This window comes from Drosophila persimilis, unplaced genomic scaffold, assembly GCF_003286085.1.
Source record: "Drosophila persimilis strain 14011-0111.01,24,50 unplaced genomic scaffold, DperRS2 tig00000191-arrow-pilon, whole genome shotgun sequence".
NCBI classification, from domain to species: Eukaryota; Metazoa; Arthropoda; class Insecta; order Diptera; family Drosophilidae; genus Drosophila; species Drosophila persimilis.
In genome coordinates, this window is record NW_020825298.1 from 10,436,905 (window position 1) to 10,463,889 (window position 26,985).

General features: G+C 48.6%; 4 protein-coding genes across 4 annotated transcripts; 3 read left to right on the forward strand and 1 right to left on the reverse strand.

Annotated features, from left to right (window-relative positions):
* Positions 1-734: 734 nt before the first annotated feature.
* LOC6589205 (platelet binding protein GspB) lies at positions 735-2,190 on the reverse strand. The gene has a single exon (XM_002014659.2). The coding sequence runs from the start codon at positions 2,063-2,065 to the stop codon at positions 860-862; it is 1,206 nt and encodes a 401-aa protein (XP_002014695.2). The 5' UTR covers positions 2,066-2,190; the 3' UTR covers positions 735-859.
* Positions 2,191-2,912: 722 nt separating this feature from the next.
* LOC6589204 (putative uncharacterized protein DDB_G0294196) lies at positions 2,913-3,771 on the forward strand. The gene has a single exon (XM_002014658.2). The coding sequence runs from the start codon at positions 2,963-2,965 to the stop codon at positions 3,680-3,682; it is 720 nt and encodes a 239-aa protein (XP_002014694.1). The 5' UTR covers positions 2,913-2,962; the 3' UTR covers positions 3,683-3,771.
* Positions 3,772-7,338: 3,567 nt separating this feature from the next.
* On the forward strand, positions 7,339-11,230 carry LOC6589203. The gene is made up of 7 exons (XM_002014657.2): positions 7,339-8,548; positions 8,612-9,054; positions 9,111-9,442; positions 9,508-10,033; positions 10,090-10,356; positions 10,409-10,558; positions 10,615-11,230. Exons 1-7 carry the CDS (start codon positions 7,378-7,380, stop codon positions 10,747-10,749), a joined length of 3,024 nt encoding a protein of 1,007 aa, XP_002014693.2. The 5' UTR covers positions 7,339-7,377; the 3' UTR covers positions 10,750-11,230.
* Positions 11,231-22,789: 11,559 nt separating this feature from the next.
* On the forward strand, positions 22,790-23,339 carry LOC6589202 (acylphosphatase-1). Its single transcript, XM_002014656.2, has one exon. It carries the CDS (start codon positions 22,816-22,818, stop codon positions 23,140-23,142), a length of 327 nt encoding a protein of 108 aa, XP_002014692.1. The 5' UTR covers positions 22,790-22,815; the 3' UTR covers positions 23,143-23,339.
* The last annotated feature ends 3,646 nt before the right edge of the window (positions 23,340-26,985 follow it).

Sequence of the window (26,985 nt, forward strand, 5' to 3'; positions counted from 1 at the left end):
GCCTACTTACCGCGAGAGGCCGAGAGGCCGAGAGGCTTACAAATTGACATGCAATTAAATGAAAGCCACAAGCATTTGTTATAATTGTTACAACCCAAGCACGGGCCGCCGTGCAATTTTGCTCTTGGCCAAATGTTGACGCTGATTAGGCCAGCACCTAACCGACGTTTTTTGCTGCTGCAATTAGCCGGCTGCCCCGGCAATAAATACCACAATGCACCGCCAAAAAGAGTCGGCTAAACCGTACACGGTTGTCCCTTACGAATTTTAATTAAATATTTCATAATTTAAATGTCATTTTTGAGATTTTTTAATTATTATTTCGCCCTCAAGCGTAGAAAACTCTTCGCTAAATTTGTCATTTTTTGTAATTAATACTTAATTATTATATTTATAAAATTTACTCCAAATAATAATTGTAATTAAAACACAGCCATAAAACTTTTTTTTTTTAGACCATTTATAATCTTTTTGCATATTTTAACTCGCTTTCGCCTGAATCAATGTTTAAGCCAACTTCGTTTTACAGTCGCAAATATATATATTTTTTTTTAAATTAAGCACATTTATTTTTTATATTTTTTTAAAGCATTTTTTATGGCCCAGAGCTTTCAAAACCGCACATTTTTAGCGCTGAATGCACCTCAAAAAAAAAAAAAAAAAAGAGTCTGGACCGCAAATCAGGTTATGCTTTGGGCCAGGTCAAAACCCCGTTAGATAAACCATCGCCCACCTTTTTACGGCTAATTTGTATATATTTATTTATATTGATTCGATTCGCATAAATAAATCGTAAACTATTGCGGAATGTTGCGGAGGTTTCCCGAGGGCGAAGGGCGGGGCGGGGGCCAGCCATTGCCTAGGACAGCACTGCGTCCTGGAACCAGAAGGACATGCGGTCCTCGCGGAACTGCTTCTCGGGCACCCTCATCGAGTGGTTGTGGATCACCGAGCTGTAGCGCCGGAAGTTGTCCTCATTGCCCGCCTTGAGGCGCTCGGTGATCGCCGCGGCTCGACTCACCAAAGACGTGTCCTCGGCCAGGGCCTTGGCCGACCTCATTTTGGGGACGGCAGCCTTGACTTTGGCCCTCAGCGAGACCTTCGATGGGTGGGTCTTCGACTTGGAGGCCGAGCGAGAGGCCTCTTTGACCTTGGACTGCACCGAATGCTGGGACAAGGTCTCGGAGGTGGCCTTGGCCTTGATGTAGCGCTGGGAGGCCGTCTCGGTGGGCTTATGCCCAGTCTTGGACGTGCGAGAGCGCACAGATACAGTATCTGAGGGCCTTTTGCTAGTCCTTGACTTCAGCGAGACCCTGGACTCCTCCTTGGACCTGATCTTGGAGCTTGAGGGCTTGACAGAGTCCGTCCTTGAGCGCTGCTTGGACACCTTGCCCGTCAGTGTCACGGTCGAGGCTGTGCTCGACCTCGGCTTGAGTTTGCTGGACGATCGGGCCAGCGAGGCCTTCGACGAAGCGGTGCTCGACTGGGAACGAGTGCCGCTCCGCTTGGCGCCGATGCTGCTCCGCTTGGAGGGGGAACTCGAGCGGGACTTGGTCTCCCGACCCCAGGACACCCTGCTCCCGTTTTTGCTGACACTGGAGCCAGATATCGAACGGTTCTTGGCCTGGTCGTCGCCGGGGGCCACCTGCCGCCTCGTCCGCACCGGCATCAGCGTCTTGACGGACACCTTCGACTTGGAGTCGATCCCCGACCTGGAGGAGGCCAGCTTCATCTTCGAGATGCCGCCCGCATCGATGCGCTCCTCCTCGTCCAGGGAGGCCGCCTGCCGCTTGGCCGCCGCCATCTCCTCCTTGATGGCCCTCGAAACGCTCACCTCCCCGATTCTGGACGGCCCAATCTTCAGATGGGAGCTGGCCGCCAGCTGCGAGTCCTGCGAGACGGACCGCCTGATGTAGCCCTGCTTGTCCTGCGGCACGACGGCAAACACCGGCGGCGGATACGTGACGGCGGTGGGGATCTTGAACTCCATCCGCTTGCCGCTGTTGGGCGGCCCCACGTTGAACGGATTGAAGGGCTCGTAGTCGATGTCAGACATGTTGACCATTTTCCTGCCTGTTTTTTTTGGGGGGAACGCTCTGGGGTTTTTCGTCTCCGTGTGGGGTTTTTTATTGCTAGCCGAATTGAATTTTGTGCTGCTGGAATTTCAAAATGCTCTGAATGTTGGGGTATCTGTGGGAGAGCGACACTGAAATCTCGGTACACTTAAAGCCCCCCACTTTTCGGGTGAAGGAAAGGTCGATGGAGGCAGTTTTCACATATTCAAAAGGTTTCTAATGCGAGTTTTGGGCTTTCTCTATGGGGAAATGGGGGTTTTTTTGTACCCAAATATCCGAGAGATATCCAAAAGCCATCCATCGATGTGCGTAGCATCCCTTTGGATGCAAGACGTAGAGAACTTTGAGAGAACTGAGGTTAAGGGCCCCCCAGAAAGGCCTGCTAATCCCCCCAGAAAGGCCTGCCAATCGAAGGGGTTCTACGCGGAACACTCTAATTCCGTGATTTATTCAATATTTAGAGTATTTTTTGTCTGAATAAAGATTACTTGGGCGATAAATTGTAGCCAAGAAACTGTTGTGCCGACTTTTATCACGATTAGCTTGAGAAATCCTCGGAACAAAGGATCTCCGGGCATCGTCTAGGCAGCGCACTTCAAGTCCTTCACTCGCTTTAATTAAAAATGCCACCAGCAGCAGGCAGCATCTTCAAGGGGAGTTACGTGCTGATAAGGCCTGAGATCCTTTGACTGCCACAGCCATAAACAAAAGCCTGTCTGCCCGACTGGCTGGCTCTTCAAAACGTCGCCGTCGCCCTCTCTGGCATGTGGCAAATATTAATGAGCACGCCTGGAAGGGGGGAACGTAGGAGGCCTTGCTTTTTGCTTTTCAGTATATAGTATTTGTTTCGAACATCGAAATTGAGTAGCGTCAGGTGAACAGTAATCATGTCCAGGTCACAGAAGTCGGCGGGCAGCCAGCAGCAGCGGGGGCAGCGGGAGCGAGAGCAGAAAATCCCCCAAATACCGCCCGACGGGATGCTAATATATGGCAACGGCCTCGTCTTTGGTGGCAGTGTTTATCCGGTTCTGGTGGACGGTGTACCCATGCAGGCGCCCGTCGGTGCTCAACAGGCTGCCGCCCAGCAGCGCTGGCCGATGATGCACAAACCAGTCCAGCAGCAGCAACAGCGGCAGCAACAGCGACAGCAACATGAGACTGGATCGGGGTACCCGAACATGGCCCCGCGGCATCCACAATCGTGCGGACCCAAAACACGCACCAGACTACAGTCCCAGCCGCCGCGGAACCGCGCTCCGCACTCCCCACTCAGCGAGTATCCACCTCAGTGTCCACCACCAACTTCGAGTGCCCCCAACATAACGAGGGGCAGCAAGAGGGGCTACGGGATGCCACAGCAACAACAGCAGCAGCAGCAACAACAGAAACAGCAGCAGCAACAGCAGCAACAGGGGATGCCACAGCAACAGCAGGAGTACCAGCAACAGCTACAGCAGCTGCTGCAACTCCAATCAGCCATGGACGGACATTACAGCTACGGATACATGACCAATGCGAACGATGCCGGGGGCTGGTCCGGCTATGCCATGATGCCGCCAATGGTGGCCAACAGACCGTACTCGTTCGGCTGGAGTCCACTCGACTGAGGCGCAGAGACCATGTTTTCCGGGGAGAACAAAGATATCGCGAGAACAACAAAATTAAAGTTTTCAAAGCAGAATTAGCCCTAAAAACAGCCACCACGCTCTCTCTTTCTCTCTCTCTCTGGGGCTCTTTGGGGCCCTCTTTGGAGACCTTTTTGGTGGATTTTTTGCCATTTGCATTTGGAAAACTTTGTCATAATTTGCCGTAACTTGTCTGCCTTCCGTTTTACACATCATCGAGCACTGAGGTTGGTTTTGCCCCCCCCAACCAGTCTCCTCCCCCTTTCCTGGGCATCATTTAGTGGTAAATTTCCTTCTTAGTTGCCAACGAACGTCATACGTGACATTTTGCAAATTCCGTTTTGCAGAGCTCCCTTCCCGGAACGGGCTCTGTCTGTGTGTGTATCTGGGAGATACTCGCCCTCGCCCTCGCTTTTGCCTGGCTCTTGACTGGCTGCTGTTTCTGACACTCGGGGCACTGTCACGGCTGCAGGTACAGTGTGTGTGTGGAGTACGTGTACACCCACCGGCCTGTGTATCAGCGTGTAGCTGGTTTTGTTGCGGTTTTGGATGTTTTTTTTGCCCCCCACCGCCCCACCCCCTGCTCCAGCAGATACCCTGAATGCCAAAGGGGTAGATACATTGCAGCCAGCAGATACTGCTGAAATTTAGATGCCTAAAAGATACAGATACAGATCTGTATTGATTGGAATTTTAAAAGGGAATTTCCGAAAAATAGTTATTGTTTATTTTTTAATTAAATTTCGCATAAATCCAGTGGATTAGGAGATGATTTCATTGCCTTTTTTTTTGTGGCCTGCCACAAAGTCACCGAAAGCCAGGGCTTTGGCGGAGTTATTAAACATATTTGTTTGGAAAAAGCTTAAATTTGTGCCCAAAGATCTCGGCTAAACGATTGAAAGGGTAAGAGATTTGATTTCAGGAAAAAGGAGGCAGATTTGGGGCTAGAATGGCAGCCAATGGAAACCCTCAAGGTCTACGATTTGTGACTGGACTAATCTTTGACTATAATTAAAATTCTTTACACAAATAACTCCCTTTGTGGCATGCCACGGCCGAGGCAGCTAAGCCGTCGTCGTCGTCGTCGTCGTCGTCAGGCATTTAACATAAGAAACTCAAACGCAGCAACCACTCCCTCTCCCTCCTCCTCCTCTCTCTAATGATGATCCCCAAAGTCAACTTGCTAAAGTAACAAGAGCTGCATTACACACACACACACACACACACACACCACACACACAGATACGCACACACACATGCCTGCAGAGCGGGCTCATAAGCACACAGTGGTATTAGCGCCATAATTCGCAAGTTACAACACACACAGGGGGGAAGGGAGAGCGACAGGGGTAGGGAGAGGGAGAGGGGGCGGGAGTGAGGGGCAGTGTGTGCATAGCCACCCCCCCCCCCCCCCCCCCCCCCACAAAAAGGATTAAGTTATATTAAAGATGGCAGCGCTGCATTTTAAGTTTTCTTTCCTTTGACACTGCCTGCTGGAGCCTCAGCTGGGGGGGAGCCCAGCGGGATCCCCACAAATTCGCACACGGAATCTTGAGTGGGCCCGGGGGGAGGGGGACGGGGGGCGGCTCTCGGACATGCAAATTCCACAGGCTCAAGCCTGACCCACATTAAAACAAATATGGAGGCCTTCGAAGTGCAGGGCATTGCGACTGGAAAATACCCAGTAATAAACAGACAAATGTATGGAAATATTCCCTAGGAAAATGAGTTTATTATTGATGGAAATAATCCTTCTTTCTACTGGCTTTTGTGGGTCGATGGGATAATAAACCCTATATAACATTTATTAGTTTTATATAGCGTATATCAGGCAATAGAGCAGTCGTAGTGTATATTCACAAGCCATAAATGTAAGGCCACACTGGGAAAATACCGAATATACGCCCATATACAATCCAGTGAACGGCCACTCCTGTGCGAATCGAAGCCTGGTCCTGAATGAAAGGCAAATCGAGAAGGTAGGAGTCGTGTCGGAAGAAGAAAGAACTCATTTCTCTACCAAAAACTCCCAATTTATATATCTATTGGTTAGTAACTAGGTTGTGGTGTCTTTTAAGTTGTAGATGCCGCTGGATCTTTGGACCTTACAACCAGGGCATATATCTGAAGAAGGTTTATACGAAGATGGTCTGAGACGAACTTAGCCTAATCAGCCGATGGTGCCAGTATCCCAAAAGAGATTTTCTAACCTGTGTGGCATTCTTGTAGATGGATATTGTCACAATTTTAGCCGAATCGGACTCGTAGATTCTTTTTGCGAAAGTGCGAAAGCGGGCGTGGAAAAAGATGGAATGGAAAAATAGCCATATCGGTCAAAGATTCTTAATTTTGGGAGGGAAATCGGGCAGCGCAATCAAAGAGCGCTTGGATGCTGTGTTCGGAGACTCGTCTCCTTCGATGGCGATCTTCAACAATGGGTTTTAGCGAGTTTCAACGTGGTGGCGTCGCTTAGGTGCCTCGGAAATGGCTACCCCGGAGGACAATGTAACAAAAATCCACCATCTCGTACTGGCAGATCAACGATTAAAGGTGCGGGAGATGGCTGAATCATTGAATCATATAATCGTATACTCAGAAATCCAGGTAACATTCCATTTTTCAACTGGGTTGAAGTTAATCAAGAAGAGATGCAGATACACCTTCTTTGTTGGTTCAAAATGCTTCCTTCTGCCCGTCACATACATCCCCAAGAACCTATATAGCCCCCTCTCAGCTGTGACAAAAGGGTATAATAACATTTCGAGCCTCGAGCAGGCAATAAATTGGAATATATGGCATAAGTTTACCTAATGCCCGGCCCCACCACCCACCACCCACCCACCACCACGCCCCCCGTCATTTGCAGAGCACAAGTCACAGGTCAAGTGTTAATTTTTTGTTCTCTTATTTTTTTCCTTGATGTGTGCGCAAACTTTGGTTAAAAGTTTAATTTCCCGAAGAAAACAAAGACCAGAAAAGAGCTGCAAAGAGCATGGAAATTATATCAAATAAATTGACTTTCTTTGCTGCTAGTTTTTCGGGGGGAAAACAATTCGGTTCCAGTTCTTTTCTTGGGACAAAGAAATGGTAAATAATATCTCCTGAGCTCTGCAGATATCCATATAAAGGGGAGGGGCAGGTCTGATCAGATCTCAAGGTGTCGTCTGGCCAAAATGTAATTTTCCAGCTGTGATATAAAATTCAAGACGCCGCCGCCGCCGCCGCATCATGGCCCACGCTTTTTAACACTTTGCCGTATCGCGAATGCCGTATCCCGAATGCCGAAATATGGTTTACGACCCAACCGTGTCTCATAAAACTTATATGTATGTCTGGGAGCCATAAAGCCGGCAGTAAGAGCCGCGATGGCAGTGCGGAGGGGGGGGCCAACTTGTTGAAGTGTTTATTGTTTAGAAACCTAAAAAGATACACCAACGAGGGCCGAAAGGAGGGGCCCAAAAGGGTGGGACATGGGAGCAGATACATTGTTCCCCCCACAGATACACAGGAATCGAAGCCTTACCCTTCAACACTGAAAATATTCCACTAGCTATTGCTAAATATATATTTTATTCAACCAAATGGAGAAGACCAACAGAAGCAAGGGCTCGGTGGTGCGCTCCTCGCGAGTCTCGAAGCAGAGACCCACAGCAACGCCGGCCAGCAACGAGGGCTCCATGGCGGACGTCCTGGTGCCGCCGAAGCCGAAGCCGCCCAGGGTCTTCCTGTACATTCAGCTAAACGAGACGAAGATGCTGCCGGAGTCGGAGCACCCGCTGGAGCTGCACTTGTACCACGCCAAGAACTCGCTGCAGAAGATGCAGGAGCGCTACACCACGGAGACGATCATCTACCAGCACGAGTTCGCCATCCAGAAGCCTGTGTTCGCGCTGGGCGTGATGCAGGACGATATGGAGGACATGAATGTGTTCAGCGACAATCCCCTGGTGATCACGCTCTACCGGCGGGTGCCCAGGCTCCCCAAGAGGGCGGCGAAGGAGAGGCCAAAGGAGGCCGATCTGATCGGGGACACCATAGCCACGCCCTTAGACGTGCCAGCCGAGGAGAGTGCCCGCCCCGAAGAGCCTGCCTGGGACGAGGGGGACGCCGAGGAGGGGGGCTTCACGGAGGGGCATCTGGAGATGCTGTCGCGCGGCCACTGCGATCTGCTGCAGCTGTTCCAGCGGCGTCGCTTCATCAGCGACATCACGGTGTATCTGTATCCGGAGCTGAAGGGCTCCAGCGCGGACCAGACGACCACCTGCACCGTGTGGCACATGTACTCCATCCTGCCGATCCTCAAGGAGTTCAACTTCACCAACCTGGCCTTCGTCACCCTCGAGTCGGTGTACAACGTGCCCGAGGTGCTGCACCAGATGGCCGCCGAGCTGGGCCTCAGCATATCCTTCCGCGCGCGAGTGCCCGACGAGCGGGGCGACCGGCTGGTGGTGCCGCTCTGCACCTTCTACGGCTTCGGGTCGGAGGTGATCAGCGAGCAGAACACGAGCATTGTGTGGGAGAACATCAAGCGGGACATCAATCCCTTCCGCAGCTACAGCTTCAATCAGATGGACACGAATATCCGCGTCAAGCTGCAGCGCGTCTTCCGCCTGCTGCTCTGGGAGAAGGACGTCGACTTTGGCAGCAACGCCATCGATATATTCACGGACCTGGCCCTGGTCAACAACTCCATGCACCGCTATGTGCTCAACGAGGAGATGCGCCGCATCCTGGAGGCGGCCGTGCTCCACAACAGCCACGAACTGCTGCTCCAACTGTACCACGAGTCCCCAGCCAATGTCCTGTACGAGGGTGTGCTCAATCCCAGCATATTCGGCTATCCAGACGGTACCTATTCGAGGCTTTACCTTCAGGGGTTTCATTTCCTTCAATTCCTTGCCTCTTCTCCAGTGAACTACTGCCGCTTTGCCAGCACTCTGAATCCCTACCCGATGGACTCGACGAAGAGCCTGGTGAAGCGGGGCACCCTGGACATGGGTCCCATGTTCGCCAGCGTCAAGATCTGCTTCTTCCAGTCGATTGTCCAGCGCAACGAGAACCTGGACAAGTACAACGAGGACCTGCTGAAGAGGGCCAAGCTGCTGCGCTGCTTCGACCACACGTTCCTCAACGAGGCCGAGGACGATCACAATCTGTTGCTGGAGCTGTACCGCTCCTTCGACGATCTCATATCGGACATGATTGCGGTCATTGTGAAGCGGGACCTCCGGACCATGGCGGAGGGGCAGGACTACTTCTGCTGCCAGCTGGCGAACCTCAACAATCTGCTGCTGAAGATCTGCGGCTGCGACTTCAACATACGCATGCCCACCAAGACGAACCTGGAGTTCAGGGTAGGCACCACCCACCACCCTCTAGATTGATGCTCAAGGGCCTAGACTCTCCTCAGGCGATGCTCACGCACATGTACAAGGAGCTGATGGAGCGCATCGAGCGTCTGCTGGCCGCCTGCAGCTGGGAGAGCGTCTGCAATTGTGTGGTGAACTTTGAGTACGAGCAGCTGCACATGATCCACCTCATGGAGGAGGTGCGCCTCATGTGCCTGATTGGAGAGCGCGAGCTGGCGGGCCAGATCTTCGAGGACCTGCGGGACAGCAACTCCCACCAGCTGCTGTTCAATTTCTACAACTTTCTGAACAGCCTGGAGAACGCCAAGTTCCGGCAGGCTTCGAGGTACTTCCGGAACCCCGTGGGCGGCGGCTGGGTGGGCGAATACTTTCCGTGAGTCCCAGCTCCCGAAAACAGAGAACGACGACTCAGTCACGAGACACCCCTCCCCCCACCAGCTCCCTGGGCAAGCTCTACATCGACTACATGCTGGACCTGGAGTCGGAGGACGAGGAGCGGCGTCTGCAGGCGTACGCCAGCATGATCGCCAGTCTGCGGGAGTTTGTGGCCAAGAACACCCTCGACCTGGACGCCTACGTGCTGCTGTACTGCTACTACAAGCGGCACGACTACCTGCCGGGCATGGAGTTCACGCGCCTGCGGTTCGAGAATCTGTACGGAGTGCCGCGAAAGAATCTCGCCGGCACCCCGGTCTCGCTCTTCGAGCTCTTCCTGCCCGAGGAGTTCGAGCAGAGCAGCGCCAGCACCATGATGCACGTCAAGTTCTATCCGGTCTTCACCACGTTTGCCCGGATCGGAGCCTACGGCTTTGCCGAGGTGGTCTTCGACGAGATCCAATCGAGTTTCACGACCACCGAGGCGTATCTAGTGACGAGCACGCTCAAGATTCTCCAGCGAAACATAGACGAGACGTTCAAGGTGAAGGTGTTTCCCACGAACAAAAGTGTGGCGGGAAAGTTGATGGTAAGCCTGGCACAGGGAATGCTCCAGTAAATAAGGCCATGCCATGCCCCACCCAGCACCACTATCAGGCGCACATCAACGGCAATGTGGAGTACACCCGCGGGCGGTACGACGAGGCCATGCGCTACTTTAGGGAGCTGCTGACCATCGAGGAGGAGGAGGAGGAGCGGGAGTACTTCAAGGTGAGCGTCATGCGGCTGGGCCGGCTGGCCTTCGATCGCGGCGACTACGAGCTGGCCAACCAGGCCTACGACAAGTGTCCTCAGCACTGCAACAAGATGAACTTCCTCGTCAGCTACGGCAAGGGCCTGGCCCTCTACTACGTAAGCATAGACCCTGCCACGAGTCCTTGAACTGTAGAGAGCTGTATTACAGCTCAATCGCCTGGAGGAGGCCATTCTGTATCTGGCACGCTGCACCGAGGTGGAGGTCTTTGTGCCCGATGTCTGGGGCTATTTGGCCATCAGCAACTTGCGCCTGCATCGCAACAAAACCGCCCTGGAATGCTGGAAAATGGCCAAAATGGTAGGTCCCCTATCCACGCCATATAACCGGGAAATATACCCGTCTATGTCTCGCAGTACCCGGAGATGTTCCTCCACGATAGAATCTACGAGGAGCTGGACAAGATTAACTATTCGGACATCCATCTGTTGGTCGACGACGACGGCAATCCCGCCGAGGTGATGAAGAAGAAGGACTTTATTGCCCTCTGAATACACAATATTAAAGAAGATTTGCATATTTTCCAAGGCAAAAGGTGTCCCAAGTAAACAGAGAGCCCTGTCACGCCTTTCCTCGGGTTTTAGCCACATTTATCACTCATAGACAAAGGCCTACGCCTGCCTGCCTGCCTGCCAGCCTGCCTGCATTAGGATAAATTAACTTTATGCATATGCATACACCCGTAGATACATAGATACATAGATATTTGGTCCCAAATGTGGGACAGGCGCTTGTCCGCAGAGCCGCAGAGCCGCAGCGACGCCAGCCACCAACAACAATGCATTTTTGGCCAAGGGCAAACCGCCACAGAAACAGCAACAACAACAGCAACAACACCAACAGAAACAGAAACAAGTGAGATACGTTGTTAAACCCTTTTGGCCAACACTCAAACCCCTGACAGGTGTTTGCTTTTTCATGCGTTCCCCTGCGCCAGGGTCTAGAGGAATTCGCAATTAGTTTGTCCCTGGAAATAACGGTATTTATTTCTAAAAATATAGATTAATTTTTGAAGATATTAATTGGTTTTTAAACTGCTAAAACAGTGGGTATTTTCCGGGTGGAGGGTACAGAAAAGGGAGGCTTTATTGAGCTGGGATTTTACGGGTTTGTTTCAGGAATCTCAAAGTAAAGACTGTATTATATTCCTCATATAATCCTGCATTTATCAGCCTACATAATCGCCTTTCATTACAATAAAATATGTAGAAAATATATGGCTGACTATTAATGGCATTTCCTTGAAATATATTCCCCAGCGATCATATATATATTTCAATGCTAGCATCTTAGGGATGCATAAAGCTCTGAAATGTATATAATTTTCAGGGATTTAACAATGCCTTTGGCTAAGCTTCTAAGTGGGTCTATGGTGATATTTTTGATAGCCTTTTAAGGGTTTATAATATACAAGTGTAGGCTGTTCAAAGAGTGTGTGCTATGGGCTTTGTTTCGGGGTCCAAGTGGATTATATCTATTCTATTCTCTGTCTATAATTATTCTAGAATTTTTTGTATTTATTAGAAGCGCTTTCTGATTGCCCAAAGTGCCCGATTCGATAAGCCCTCACTCTTGCCTCACCGATATTTCTGTACCGATAATAGCTATGGGATAACTATGGGTATCATCCACAGAGTGTATCGATGGAGTGGCAGATAGAGACCAAAGCGAGCTGTTTGTGGCCGCCCTGCTAATGGCCGACCTCTAATTATGGTTACTATTGCCTTGCTACACCTATAAGCCACTTTTTTGCCATTAATTTCTCCCATTTCTCCCCTTAGCAATCCCTAGATTGTCTTCCCCTCAGAGTCTCACATTTGTGGCCTCACTTTCTAGCCAAACTCTTACCTTTTGACCCTTGTTCCAAGAGAGTTAGCATCTTGAAGCCGTCTTGCCCAATCGAAAGAGCATCTTTGGGTCGTTGTGCCGTGCCGCGACGCCCTGTTGTTGTTTACCTGGCAGCGAGTGCTCCAAAATCCGCTTTGACAGCTCGCCTGTCAGCTCAACTCAAACCGGCCCCAAGGTCCTGCCAGTGTGTGTGTGTGTCTGTGTGTGTGTGTGTGCTGCCGTGTAGGTGTGGCCGTGGAGTGGTGTACAGTTTTTTGCTTGTCTTGTTGGGGAGCCTCAACTACATATGCTAATGACGGGGCTGTCTGTCCGGGCCGGGCCGGGAGACTGTTGGGGACCTGGCCAGCCACTTGGCTGGGGCTTTTGAGCTAGTTTAAGGCCAACTCTCGGCTGCTGAGCACACATTGGCTTCATCAAAATGAAATTTGTGAGCAAACAGTGCCAGAGGGGTGGGGTGGGGGGCAACGGCAGGACTGCTTTAAAATGCGTTTTCAGGGCACGCATACGCCATGTGGCCCGTCGAAAGGACGGGGCTTTTGTCGCCCGATGCAACAAAATCAATTAGACACAAGCATTTACATGCCGCTCCTCTACCGATGGGGAAGCACAGCAATTGCAATTTAATGTGCTGCCTCTGCTGTGCTAATGATAATGTTGTTATGTGCCTATTATGTGCGTTGTTTGTGGGGTCTGGGGTCTGGGGTCTCGCCAGAGAGCACATGTCATTACCATTTGCATTATGCCAAAGTTTCGGTGTCTGACAGCACTCAAAGTGATGCAGTTAGGCCACGGGGCCTCTGGCCGCACACAAACAATGAAATTAAAGCCAGACCGAACCAGCCACGGCCCAAATGCCGGCGCCCAAGGCCTTGAAGCCTGAAGTTATTTCTAATCAAAGTATAGGGGATTAAACCTAGCACATATCTTCGCATAAAAACTACAAAAGCCAGAGATTTGCCCTAGAATTAACGTGAAATTTACACCAAAATGAAGCCCGAATAGGGAGGATCCACATGAAAATTTCATTTGAAATTGAATATGAAAAAAGCCCGTGCCCAGGCCCGTGCCCGTGCCCGGTCCCTGGCCCGTGCGACAGCTGCTGCAATTGACAATTATTATTATTGTCAGTGCGAATGAAGAGCCTGGGGGCCCCGGAATAACGCCGGCTGGTTGGTATTCATATGGACACCCGTGTGGCGCCGAAAATGCCTTCAATAAAATTCAATGCTCGCATTAAAATCATTTAAATTCTATTGTTCTGTTTGTTGGTTCAATACCCTTTCAACAGGGGGGGTTCTATTCCATGCCGAGAGGGTTGCCAGGGTCGCCAGGGACCGCCGATCGACGGGTGAAGGTATCTAAAGCGGCGACTTGGTGCCTTTTCTTGTTTGATTTTTCGGATTTGCATGTATTTTCTTTACGACTGTCAACCGCACACACGCTCGAGGGGTGGCTCCAAGGGGGTGCCTCGAGGGGGGCGACAAACACCGCATAAGCTGTTTTCGTTTGCGGATTTAGACGATATCAGCAAATGCATATTTAATGGCCTCCCGATCAATACGATATGCCCGCCTTGAACGATACGCGACGCCGATTAATGCAGTGCTTTAATGTTTATTTTGGGCGAGTGTCGGGCATGGAAGCATAACTACTGAATAACTAGTGGAATTTATGGCCCAAAAAGGCTCTTAGTCGGGCTATCTTTTGCCCTGTGTCTCTCTGTAGAGAAGGCAGTGCGAGTGTCTGGCTTGGAAGCTGGTGGGGAACTGGTAAGGGAACTTCTCTGTCTAGTTTACCTTTTGCTTGATGGAATCTGCCTTCTTAAAATGATCTTAGTCGGTGTATCTTTTGCCCCGTGTCTCCTTTAAATGCTGATAAACTTTGATGGCATCTTCAGAAATACTTACGGCATATATGTGCGTGCGTGCGTGCGTTGCTGTCACTTGAAAATCATAACTGCCAGACTGGCGCACACACACCTCTTCGTTAACGCACAGCAGCTGCTTTCCCTGGCACCTCTCACCTGTGACCCCCCCCCCCCCCCCCCCCCCCCCCCCCCCCCGGGTGGCCTCGACGTGTTCCAGTGTTTGCAAATTCTCAACTTCAAAAGCGCGAGAACCAGACACGCGTTGGAGCCGGGAGACTGGGATGCTGGGGGAAAAGGGTTCTTAGTGCCTGCCAAGGATTCCGTCTTGTTTGCATAATGCCACCCGCCCCCCTACCCCCCACCACCGAAACACCGAAAAGAACGAGAGGTGGCGGGTTTTTATTTCACAATTTCATACGTTGTTCGCCCGAAAAAAGTATCTTTTGCTGACAGTAGCTGGAAATCGTTGGGAGGAAGCTACCGAAAAAGGATTTCAGACTTTTGTCGCGTTGATTTGTTTGTTGATTTGCGTAAGTATCGCCCGGGCGTGTCCTGGCGAGTGCCACAAGTAAATCCCTTTCGGAATGCGGCGCTTTGTGATTTGTAGCATTTATAAATTATTTAAAGTGCGATTGTGTGTTGACCTCATGACCTCAAAAGCAGTGACATGGCAGCACCATAAACAGTGGCTAAACAAGGTGCTTAAATTATGCCACAAGATCCGAGACCGAGACCGGGCTGTAAATAACAAGCAGCAGCCCTCCAGTGCCTCCAGTGCCCCCCAGTGCCTGTCCCTCACGCCATTCGGTGGGGCATGCATTCATATTTATGGCTGTCTATCTGTGGCTTCTTCCTGCCCCAACCCTTGGCGGAGCTCTGTTGACAAGGGCATGCGTCGCCTGCCACAAACTGTAGCCACTGCCCCCCCCTCCCCCCCATTGGCCCACAGTCGCATCTGGTCGTTGCTTCTGGCTTGTTGCTAGTTGTTGGTCTCATGGCTGGCTGACTTTGGTTTTGAGAAATCAACGCGTGAATGTACATATGTGTGTGTGCCAGTGTGTGTGTGTGTGTGAGTGTGAGTGTTTGTGTGTGCTTGTGGGTGGCCATATTTGTTGGAGTGTTTGTGTTTGCTTGGCGCTACTCAGCTGGCTGCTGTTTACCCGCACATATATGAATATCAGCGGACAGCGTTTAGCTTCTGATGCACTCCCGGTGCACTGAGAGAAAAGGCAGAGCACCTTGGAGCCTCCAAGACTCTAGGAGCCCCCTCCTCTCCCAACTTACATCGAAAACCTCTTGCCCTCCGCCTGAGGTGCTCTGATGGGGCCTCTCTTCTGTCAAGTTTTGAGTCCCCACCGCAAAAGTTCAATAAGTTGTGTGTCCGTGGCCACCCCCCGCCCCCCGACTCTGGCCTGTAGCCGCCATGTTTACCTGACACAAAACGATTTTAATTAAAATCGGATGCCGAATAGACGATTTCCGTAAAACTTAATTGCGTGCAGCCGCAAAAGTTTGTTTGCATTCAACATGTCTTTGATCTGGTCGTCCAGGACTCGCCCAGCAATAGCTGTCAGGTTCTGTTCTCTAAAACAATATAAAAGGCAACAAGCAGAGAGAGCGAGAGAGGGAGAGTGAGAGGGAGAGGCAGCCCCAAGCAGTGGCCATGTGGCAAGATAAAAAATAATAAAAATTCATAAATGAATGCTTGAGCGCTTCTTGACACACGGAAGTTAGCCACCGGATGTGGATATGTGTGTGTGTCGGTGTGTGTGTGTGTGTGTGTGGAGGGGGGGGGGACTTGTTTTGTTGCTGCCACTTGAGCACAATTGCTGTTGTCAGTGCCTGCTTGGATTTTGATGTTGTTAGCAGTTCCGGCTTTAAGGGCATCATCCATTTATGGTATTTATTCAATGCTCCGACATACTTTTGCCCCAAAAATATATTTTTGACAATTTCTTTGGGCACTCGAAGCACACCACCCCTCGACCCGCTGAAGGGGGGGTCCGACACATCCTTTATCCTTTTCCGTTCTGTGGGGCAATAATAAACAGTTTCCGTCACTTGTCTGACATATCTACAAGGCGCAATCAGGAGGGTGAGGGGGGGGGTCACCCCTCCCCTTGTGCATGTGTGTGTGTGTGTTTAATGATATGTACAAAAGCTTGACCAAACATTAACCCTTTTCGGGCGGTTTTGCGTGATTGCGGGTGTGCCTGTGTGTGTGTGTGTGTGCCTGCGTGTGTGTGTGTGTGTGCGGTTATTGCTTGATTAATTTCCGGTCAAATGGCTCTAGACACTAATGACTATTTAATGTTACAATTTACACTTTATTGATTCGCATATATCTGATTGTCTGATTGTTCGATTCTCCGATTGTCCGATTGTGTGCTTTCGTGCTGGTGTCAGCGTAATCGAGGCATTATGTCAAGCTGTCGGTGCCAGGCATTAAATTAGCCCTCTTCTCGGGTCCTTAAAGCCTGCCCGCTGTCCGAGGACGAGTGCTAGTCTTTGCTGGAGAAGAAATTAACCAACTTGACAGCCCAGAAGCGGCGGCCATTTAACGGGAAAGCTCTGCAACGAATTTATGCAGAATTTTTCTTTATTTCTCTCTGCCGCTCTTGATTGTTCCCCCCCCCCCCCCCGCCCCCTCACTCGTTTTTTGTTGTTGTTGAAAGACAGAGGGAGAGAGCGGCAGGGAGAGAGAGGAAACTGGGAAAGTGGTTTGCATTTTGCCTAATGCGACGTTGCATGAAAACGAAAACAGCAACGTAAACAGAAAATAAAATAAGAATTACTGGGAGACGGGTATCCACGACTGAGGGGTGCTCTGGGGAATAATGGAAATAAATAACAAAGAATAATAAATAATAATAATATAAATAAATTATAAATAAATGACAAAATAAAAAGTAAAATTAACTAATAAATAATAAAATAAACAATCAATAACTGATTAAATATAAACAAACAAAAAACTCTAATAATAATAAAAAAAATAGATAAATAATACTACAAAAATAAATAATAAATAAAATAAATAACTAATTAAATATAAACGAATAAATCTCTAATAATAATAAAAATAAATAAAAAAATACTAAATAAATAATAAGAATATATATAATAACAAAAAAAAAAAAAAAATTAATAAACAAATAAATAAATACATATTAATAAACAAAAATAAATAAAAATTAATAAATAAATAAATAACTCATTAAATATAAAAGAGTAAATCTCTAATAATAATACAAACATTAAGAAAATAGTAAATAAATAATAAATAATAATAATATAAATAAATAATATAATAAATAGTAATACAAAAATAATTAATATTATTAAATAAATAACTAATTAAATATAAACAAATAAATCTCTAAAAGTAATAATATACAAAATTAGTAAATAAATAATAATAATATAAATAAATAATAAACAGAAATTAAATAAATAATACTACAACAGTAAATAATAAATAATAAAAGAAAATTGAATAAATAATAAATAAGAAAAAAAAATATAAAACTAATTAAATATATACTCAAGAATCGCCTTGAGAAACTCCTTTTGATATAAGCTCCATGGTGTCCCATTAGGTGTCCCTCTCCTCCCAAAAATCCATTCTAGAGCTCGCCTGCAACCCAAATAGAAGCTCCTATACCATCGCTCTCCAGGATTGCAGAGATTCTATATCTAAAGCTTATGGCCAGATCTATATGCCCTGCCTGGCTGCTGGTCTAAAACCGAAAGCAAAAAAATTACTTCCAGCTAAAGCGAATATTTTGCATTTTGCATATGCAGAAACACAGACGCTTTGGACTTGACCGGCCCCTGGGGGCTATCGGGGGCTATGGGGGGGAGGCCCGGCCTGGGTCCGGTCTGTGCTGCTGCCTGTCACAGGATTTGCAGCCAGACTGAGCGCAACTTTTGCCCTGGAGCCAGGCTGTGTGGAGTCCCAGCGGGGGTCCATAAGTTATTCCAGGAGGTATGCCAGGGACAGAAGAGGAATTTTGCAACCAACTTTGACCAGAGATGTGTCCCCCGATGAGCAGGGCTTAGAGCCTATGTGGCCGAGAGAGGGTAGGGTGGGGTGGGGTGGGGTGGGGTCCTCTGTGTAGTCACAGCTATTATTTTCTAGCATTATCTCATCATATTTCTGTCGTTGCATTTGTGGCTGCAAAGTTGCAAGCATTTCCTGCACAGAAAACAGATCCAGGACCCTGTTTATGGCACAGAAATGCCAGCTAATTCACAGAAAATACTCAAGAATTATGCGTTGGCTCTGGCTTATCCCCCCAGCAGTGCAACAGCCCCCCCCCCCCCCCCCCCCCCCCCCCAACAACTCAGACACTCGCATAGTTCATCATGTGGCGGATGAATTTGGTTTCCATATCACGTATTTTATTACATCGTTATTCATGATATTGGCTCGAAGGGCCTCTGATCCGGCCTCTGCCATCGCTCAGCATATTCAAAATGCAGTTGAATAGATGTGGCCGCCATAAAGAATACATTAAGTTGCTTAAGTTATCAGGGATCCACATAATTAAATTGATTTCTAGGGGGGGCTCCACTCTACTCGTCCGAGTATGTGCGGGATTTATGGCCATGTGCGATATTGAGTAAATTGAAAAGCGAGCTTCTAGCAAAAATGGCAGCATAAATTGTGTATGCATAAATAATATGGAAAATTGATATGTTTCAACTCTTTTGGCCTGGAAGAAACTGGCGAAGCATTTGAAGCATTTTCCCAGAGAGTGTGGCCCCCGTGAACTCCCTATGAACTATGCGCTTTGTGCAGAGATATACCGGGGATTCCCTCCGGTGCTTCTGTTTGTGCTGTCGTGCTGTCGTGCTGACTTTGCAAACCCCCAAAATCCCCGACTGCATAAAACTTCATATCGAAATACCAAAGCAAATATTTATTATCCATGTGTACGCAACGAAAACTCTCAACGAAACTCAAGTCGAGCCACACCTCGGCAGAAAACTAAAACGACAAGCAGCTCAAGAGGGGGTAACGACACAGAGATACCCTGGTTTTCAATGGGGGGAATTTTCCAGAGAAGAAGATCGAGAGTTAAGGTTTGTTTGAGGGTCAATTGAGGCTCACTAGAGAATATCCTTGATTTTGCTATATTTGAAACATTTAAATATAAATTTTTCTCTATATTTTGTACCCCTTTTTTGAAACCCCTTTTTGCCCTGCCACTGAGCGACTGCCAAAGTCTAAGAAAATTTTGCGACTAGAAAATTATTTCTGGCATTTTAATACACAACCAAGAGACGGCAGTCGAGCCACTAAAATATGCTGGAAAATATTCTAATAGCTTTGCCAGTAAACATTTTCAAGTGTTTTGAATATTCGTTTAGAAGTTTCGTACAATGCGGCGTATGCGTAATGGAATCAAAGCCATTAAGAAAACTTCCCCCCACAGCACAGAATTTTAACCAAAAAAATATTAATAATTCTTTTGAAAGTTTCAAAGGCCCGAAGAGGCCACGTTTTCTGCACCCTTTAAGTGCCGCTGCTTTGGGTGGAATTTAGAATTTTCCTACTTGAAGATTTCCATGCAATTGCAGTGCAAAAAGGAATCTGAAGTGCTAAAATTAAAGCAACAGCAGCTAATTACATGGCGACCTAATTTTATGCGAGAGCTCGGAAAAAAGGAGCCAGCAAAGTGGGTGTGGGGCGGGGGCTGGGGGCGTGGGGCTGGGGCCTGGGGGGTTCCAATAAATGGCAACGAGGCCAAGCACCTACCGAAAACAAACACGGAACAACTACAGGGAAATGTAACGTTCCGTCGCCCTCGCTCCGACTCCAACTTCTGTGGGGCTCTGGGGGCTACCCCGGAATCCGGAAGGGGGGGGGGGGGGTTTGGAATCGTATCTGTGTGCTTGTTTTTTGCTAATTAGCGAATAACCGTGTTTAGATTGCCAACACTCATGCCGGGGAAAAGAAATAACAGACGCCGGCAAATTAATTGCCAAACAAGTGAGTGCCGAGTTGGCAACTGGAAATTGCCCCCCGCCCCCCCCTGCCGAGACCCAGACCCGCGCCTAATGTCCGCCAAACAAAAACACTAACCAAAGTCGATGGCAATGTCGAAGCGAGGGCTGCTCAGGGTTTTCCAAAGGGAAAGAAGAGCCAGCTAGGGCCGTAGTCCTGGGTCAGCCCTCGCTGGGCTGCACTACGCACTTTTGCAGTCGGGAAACGGAAAGAAAAAGCCGGATGCGGCCGGCGACAGCACTGACGACAGCCGCTGCGAAGGTGACGCTGCCACAGCCTGCCCCCAGCCTGCCACAGCTGCCCCAGACTGCGCTTAGTTAATTAGTTTAGCAGCATGCTGGGCCTCTATTCGCAGCTGTATCTGCTGGCACTGTATCTGTTTCTGTTTCTGTATGCTCGGAGAGTGGAAGGCGACTCCACTCTTTGCCACCGCGACTGGGACTAGGAATGGGACTAGGACTGTGACTGGGACTGGGAATTGGGTCTGTGACTGGTTTCGGGGGTCGTGTGTGTTTGCTGTTGGCGGTTGACAGCATATCCTGTGTCCAGCGGAACGCAGGACCAGCCTTCAATCACAGACGAGCCCCCCGAAAGCAGATGTTTGCAGTTCGCGACTTTAAAATCGCTTAGCTGGCAATGAGCTTGGATTGGGGGGTCGATGGACGGAGGACAGGGGGGGGGATTTGTTTGTAGTGTCGAGTGGACGAATGCTAATGAGAGTGGCCATCAGGGAAGGGCAAAACTATGGGCCGATTTCTTTGAGGGCCACTGGCTGATTGTAGGCTGGACTTTGAGGCAGGAATCTTTGGGCAAATTTAAGTTTTTTTTTTTTTTAAAGCCCCACACAACATCAACATCCTGCCGGCATTACAACAGGACATGGCCGGGGTAAAGTGTGAAACTTTTATGTTGTTTGCCAAGATATAAGCTTAAGCTTGGTCAAGACATGCTCAGGGGAGGGGCAGGGTTTGGGGGGCGGCAACAAAGTTTCCCGGAGCTCGCCGGGACAATTCCCTGGGGTGTATTTTCAAGTGGGTGGCGGCGGCCCCAAAACTTTTGCCCATCTCCCACTGAGTAAGCATTAAAAATTGATGAGTTCTTAATTTGCGTTGCGCTGCCGCTGCCATATTGAAAATAGATTAAGTTCTATTATTTGCAGTCATGATGTGGATTAGCACGGACACTCTCCGGGAGCGCCCAGTTTCTCGAGTGCCAGGAAGAAGGAAGGAAGAAGTGTTTTCCCTTGGCCGGTGGCCCTTTGGCCCCTGGCTGTTGCCCGTTTGTTGCCTCTATAAACGTCATCATTAATCATGCTGACAAGGGCTGCTTGGATTTTCATTTTACGCTGCTGCCACTCCCACTTCCACTTTCATTCCGGCGCCCCTTTCTACTAGCCCTTTCCCCCAATATATATGGGATATTTCGATTTGTGTAGCTTCGGTTGCCATGGCCCGTAACAATTTTGTTTGCCTTTTGCGTTCCGTGTTTGTTGGTATAATTTATGTGCCCAACTGATGGGCAGGCCAACTGTCCTTTGGCACCTCTCAGTGGGGAAAACGCTGATGGGTTAGATGGGAGACTTCATACGAAATAGAGCTCGAATTTGTTGTGGGCATTGGGCTATGAGGTATCCCCTAGTCCATTCTCTAATCTCTGCGAGCGGCGGGCACAGGCCATGTACAATTTTGCAAGTTATTTATGCTCGGCGCGGACTCTAATTGCAATTTCCGCGCAGTCGCGAAATTGTTGCAAAATGTACAGAGGGGCACCCCCCCCCCCCCCCCACACGCACACACACGCACACAGTGGACATTTGTGACAAATTTTCCAATGGCGTCTATGCAAAAATTTATTTATGGTAATTTCATCAAACTGCAGGACGTCGGCACTCGAATGGTGGCTGACAAATATAATAAGAGCTGAGCTGGGCGGGGCGGGGCGGGGCGGCTCTGGCATTTGCCCAAGGTAAATTGAACAGATTTCTCTGCGGCCGGCCTTGATTTTGGCCGGCTCCCCCCCCCAAAAAGGCGTACTACTACCATTTAATAATGCAGTTGATGCAGAGGCAGTTGATTTGATTTGCCGCTCAACGCTCGACGAAGTTCATTTTTGGAAAATTTAATTAACAATTTTGTATCGCATTTATTGAGTGCACAGGCAGGTGGGGATGGGGGGTGGTGGGTGGTCCTGTTGCACCGGCATGTGGCATAACCTATCGTAATTAGCTTGGCTCGTATTTAAATTTTCAAAATTAATTAGTTCAAACAACAGTGCGGCTTGTTTACGTATTCATAATGCGATCTGTTCAGTGTTCAAAGGTTCAGTCAGTGTCTCCTGGCTTTTTTGTTGCCCCCCGCAATGCCATTGCCATTCACTGGCTGTGAAAATTATGAACAGCTTAATTCAGCTCGGCAATTAATTATTTTATTTACTTTACAGCCGCTGCTGTCCTGTCCATTATGAATGGACATGGCTAACACAAAAACAAAAAAAGGGTACGACGAGTCTGCATGTGTTCAAATATTAATTGAATGTTCAATGTTGTAAGTAGATTTAAATGTTTTTGATTAATTTCTGATTCCTTTGATAGGGAAACTCTCACTTTAATGATTTGTGCGTCAGTGGCAGGCTGCAGATATTTTCTAGAAATTATTGGCAGGCATTTCCACGGCCTCGTGGCTGATTCATGGGGAAGAAAAGCACCCCCTGACGTCTTTACTTCGATCAATTTTCACACTCGTGTCGCCCTGAACATCAGATTTAGTTTTTGTTTTTCAACAACAACTCCGTTTTGGAACAAATTACATCGTGTACAAAATTTGTGTGATAATGTCCAAGGCCAAGGAAGATGCCAGCCAGATCATAATGACGTGCGACTTTGAAATTAAGGGACAAATCCCCAAGGAGGCGTTCGAGATGTTCGCTGCGGCCCAGGCCCAGATACTGGGATTGCGCGGCTACATCGTCCAGGTCTCTGAGGAGTGCTTCAAGGGGCAGCTGCAGGGCGAGGGTCGTGTCATTGAGGCCTTCAAGCAGCTGATCCTGGCGGCCGCCGAATACGTGGCCGCCGTCAAGGAGTTCATCATCCAGAACCTCAAGGCCATCGATGAGTACACATATCCGGCCTTCGAAGTGAAGGCCAAGGGGGACAAGTAAAAGGACTTTCGGCGGGGATCTGTGGCAAAGCTTCCGCAGGACCATCCAGCATAAACTGAGCGATCCCTGGGGCATACCTACATACGACTACGATCATGCCCAGTGAGCGAGTGGACGATCCAATGTCCCAGAATGTTTCTGTTTCAACGACAAAATACCATCAATTAAAACACGTACAGCAAGTTTGCTTTTTGTTCGATTTGCCTCAAGGCAAAAATAGGCAAAGTGCCAGCTCTAGCCTTAAAAAGGCTAAAATGGCAACACCGCAGCAGACGCAGCAGTCTGGCAGCGTTTTCCTGAGTCGAGTTTTTCTATCGATAGTTTCAAAATAACTATCCTTCACTTGTGTGTGTCGGATCCAAATATTATTCTCAGTGTATTCTGTTCGCGGTGTGCCCTTTCGTTGCCTTCTTTACCATTTACCGTTGGTTGCTGTCCACTGCCTGGACTATTGCTGTGCTTGTTCATTCGCGTTCACTTTCGGTCCCGTTGCTGTGAGAGACGACGCCTCGCTTAGAGAGGATCAAAAGCGCCGAGATGAAGAGAGCGCGCGTTGAGCGTGTGCTTCTGCTGCAATGTGTGTGCGTTGGAAAGAGAAAGACCGACCACTGTACTCATAATTGCGTTGCACCCAATGAGTGTCGGAGAGCGTGGGATTGGCAATGCTCGGAGAGTAGTTGGCGTGCTGTTTCGCCGTTTGTCGTGCCGCGCGAATACAAGTAAATCAAACTGAGAACCGACTGTGGATCATGCTCTAAATGATGGAACGACATGTAAGGTAGAGGTAGCGGTAGAGGTGGAGGACTCTTCTGGGGAAATCCCAGACATACGATTATTCAACTTTGTGACCATTTGAATACCACGCCACGCCGCGCTCATCCCGCCTCCCCCTGCCATATGGAAACGTTTCCTAATTAGACAGCTCTGCACATCCCTTGGCCATTCGCACACCCATACACCGCATAAGACCCACCCACGCACACACCCAAATTGGAATGAACGTCGAAAACTTTCAACGCCACAGTGAGGCATTGCGTATGGTTTAAGCCTTATTTATTTGCGGCCATAAATAACGCTTAACGCATCTAAATCTTGAACTTTGTGCGAATGCGAATGCGATGGCTCTCCCACCAGCGAGTGGCCCCCCCAAGTGGGGTCGGGTGGGGGGCAGAGAGTTGTTTACCCGGACTAAGGCTAACTCGACATGGCTTAAGCGGCTGCCGTGCCCGATTCAAAAGCCAAAAGTTAAAAGACAATACAACAATTGTAGGTATTTCTTTTTTCGAGATTTATGAGCATGCCTTTTTTTTGCGCTCCCTTGAAGGGTAACGCTTTAAAGTTAACAACGAGGGTCAGGAAGGGTGACCAAACGGGGTTCTATGAGATACGAGTGTAGAAGCTACATATAGAGCCTTCAGAGGGAAGCTATTGATGATTTTCTTGCTGCTTCTTGGTCCAAACTCCACGCTATGGTCAGGTCCTGGTCAGGGCACTCCTGGCCTGCCCTCCTCTCCTCTCCTCCCACACCAATCGCACACATTGGCCCGGCAAATGTCAGTTTTGCCACCTACCTCGTACTTTGTTCAACTTTCCTTTTTCCGGTGTTGTTTGGCCAAAGAGAGCCAAAGCGTGTGTCGGCCGGATGGCCAAAAGCTTTCACACACTTTTCCCCGGGCGTTGTGGATTTTGCTTACGAATTAACATATAAATTGATTTTTTTTCTCACAGCCAAAGTGTTGAGCTTTTGTGAATTGTCAATTGGGGGTGGGGTGGGGTGGGGTGGGGAGGTCGAAAATATGTGTGTGTCTTTAAAAATAAATATGCGGATTATTTAGATAAAAAATACACAATGATCCGACGGCTATGAAGTTTTTCAATTGCAAAAACGCCTGCATCGTGGCCAAATTGCTTGGCCTGTAAATCCTTTCGTCGCTGAGCCTTTAACTGGGTCAACCGGAACTTATATAAATTACGAAGCCCTCAGTCCTCCCCAGCCCGGAACTGGGAACCCGGCAAAGAGGAAAGCAAAGCCGGCCCAAGCAGCGTGGCAACCACATGCCGTGCTTAGACTTATTATGGTGCAGATAAGGCCTGCAATGGTTATCTTTAAAATAACCACAAAATCCATTTAAATTATACAACAAAGACTGCGCCTGATGGCAATAAGCAAACAAAGGCTTAGGCATTGCCTTGAGGTCCTGCTCCAGCTCCAGCTCCAGCTCCTGCTTGAGCCCAGTGAAAGTTTCTGGCCAAGTTAATTACACTTAATACGCATGGAGAAAGCATCGTGCGAGCGAGTGTTTGTGTGCGGCTTTGAGCAGGAACCTGTTTGGTTATTCGGTGATTTGTGTTTGTGCTTGGAAAATGTTGAGAGATTCTAAACAGATTGTTGGATACTCCGGTTGAGAGGGTTTTCCAGGGCTTAAATTGATTAAATAATGTACCAAATATTCGTAGATACGGCGGCCTTCAACCCTCAACTCACTTGGACGTGTGACTATTAAATATTTTGGCAAATATTTAAGTCCCATCACCCATCACCAGCCACAGAGAAAGCAGGGGCCTGGGCTCTAGCAGCAGCTGACAAAATTATTCTAATTGCCAGTCAATGGACGGTTGCCTGGCAAAACAAATTTAAAATTCCATCAATTTGGCAAAACAGTCCGAGAACAGGCAGGCAGGCAGCCAGTCCTGAGAGTCCTGTGAGTCCTGGCATCCGAATCAAATTATCCTAAAGACGTTGACATTGTCCGCTCTTTGTGTGGCCCGATCCGAAAGTTTTCCAAGTAGTCCTTTGTTCGTTTCATTTGTTGCAGTCACAGAATTGATTTGTCAAGCAGCCACATTAAAAATTGACAACTAGACAAATACGAGATGAAGCAGGGTCCTGTCCTGGAATACGTGTGGGCCCCCCTCCACCACCCCCCCTCATTTTAGAACAGACTCTGTTGAATGTCAATATTTTATGAGTTTGAATTAATTTTGAAGACATTCTTGCAGCTGGTCGATGCGTATCCAGGCACGTTTCGGGCTCTCTCTTTCTGTCCATTGTGTGTCATCCCAAGTTTTGCAGTTTTTGACATATTTTTCAGAGTTTTGGGCCGCTCGAAGTTCCTTTTTTCTGCCATTAGTTATGCAAATTAATGTGCGTGCATGCGACAGCCCGAAACGAGGCCTAAAGCCGCTCTGTGGCCGAAAAGTTTCAAGTAATTTGATTTCATAAATACATATATGTATTGCGCCCAATAGTTAATCAACTCTCTCGCTCTCTGGCCTAAACACCGACCAAGTTCCTAGAAGATGGAATCCGAATTTTATAACAAACATTAATTTTGGTTAATAACTAACACACACACACCCCCCTCCCCCCTCCCTCCCTTTGGCTCGACATTTTTCACACACTGAGACAGAGAGAGAGAGGAGCTCTGTGTTGGCTGGAAATAACCATACGATAAGCTCAATTTGTGCGCCGCTTTAGTGGGGCATTAGCCATACATAAAGCAGAGATAGACGCCTCCATATTTGTGCGTTGATGTGCGTCGCTTCCGCTTGTAATTGTAGCTACAATGTCACAATCACCACCAGACCATATAAGCGCAGGCAAACAGCAAGAAAGAGACGGAAGACACGGCCACAGCCACCAGGAGGACCATCTCGCACACACACAGAGAGACAGAGAGAGACACACAGACACAGAGACAGAGAGAAAAACAAGGACCAAGGCTGTGGAGTTGGCTTTGTGTGCGCTTTTAAGTGGCTCTGCGTCTTGCCCACTCGGGCGGTACAGTGCCACAAAATTGTATCGACAAGGACACCAAGTACTTTCCCTTGCCAGTCTTTCGC

What these genes read in the sequence shown, in the direction of transcription:
- LOC6589205 (XM_002014659.2), bottom strand. Translation starts at nt 2,065, where the DNA reads ATGGTCAACATGTCTGACATCGACTACGAGCCCTTCAATCCGTTCAAC.
- LOC6589204 (XM_002014658.2), top strand. Translation starts at nt 2,963, where the DNA reads ATGTCCAGGTCACAGAAGTCGGCGGGCAGCCAGCAGCAGCGGGGGCAG.
- LOC6589203 (XM_002014657.2), top strand. Translation starts at nt 7,378, where the DNA reads ATGGCGGACGTCCTGGTGCCGCCGAAGCCGAAGCCGCCCAGGGTCTTC. An exon ending in AGGGCCTGGCCCTCTACTAC is followed by an intron (nt 10,357 to 10,408) that starts GTAAGCATAGAC and finishes GCTGTATTACAG; the next exon opens with CTCAATCGCCTGGAGGAGGC. An exon ending in GCTGGAAAATGGCCAAAATG is followed by an intron (nt 10,559 to 10,614) that starts GTAGGTCCCCTA and finishes TATGTCTCGCAG; the next exon opens with TACCCGGAGATGTTCCTCCA.
- LOC6589202 (XM_002014656.2), top strand. Translation starts at nt 22,816, where the DNA reads ATGTCCAAGGCCAAGGAAGATGCCAGCCAGATCATAATGACGTGCGAC.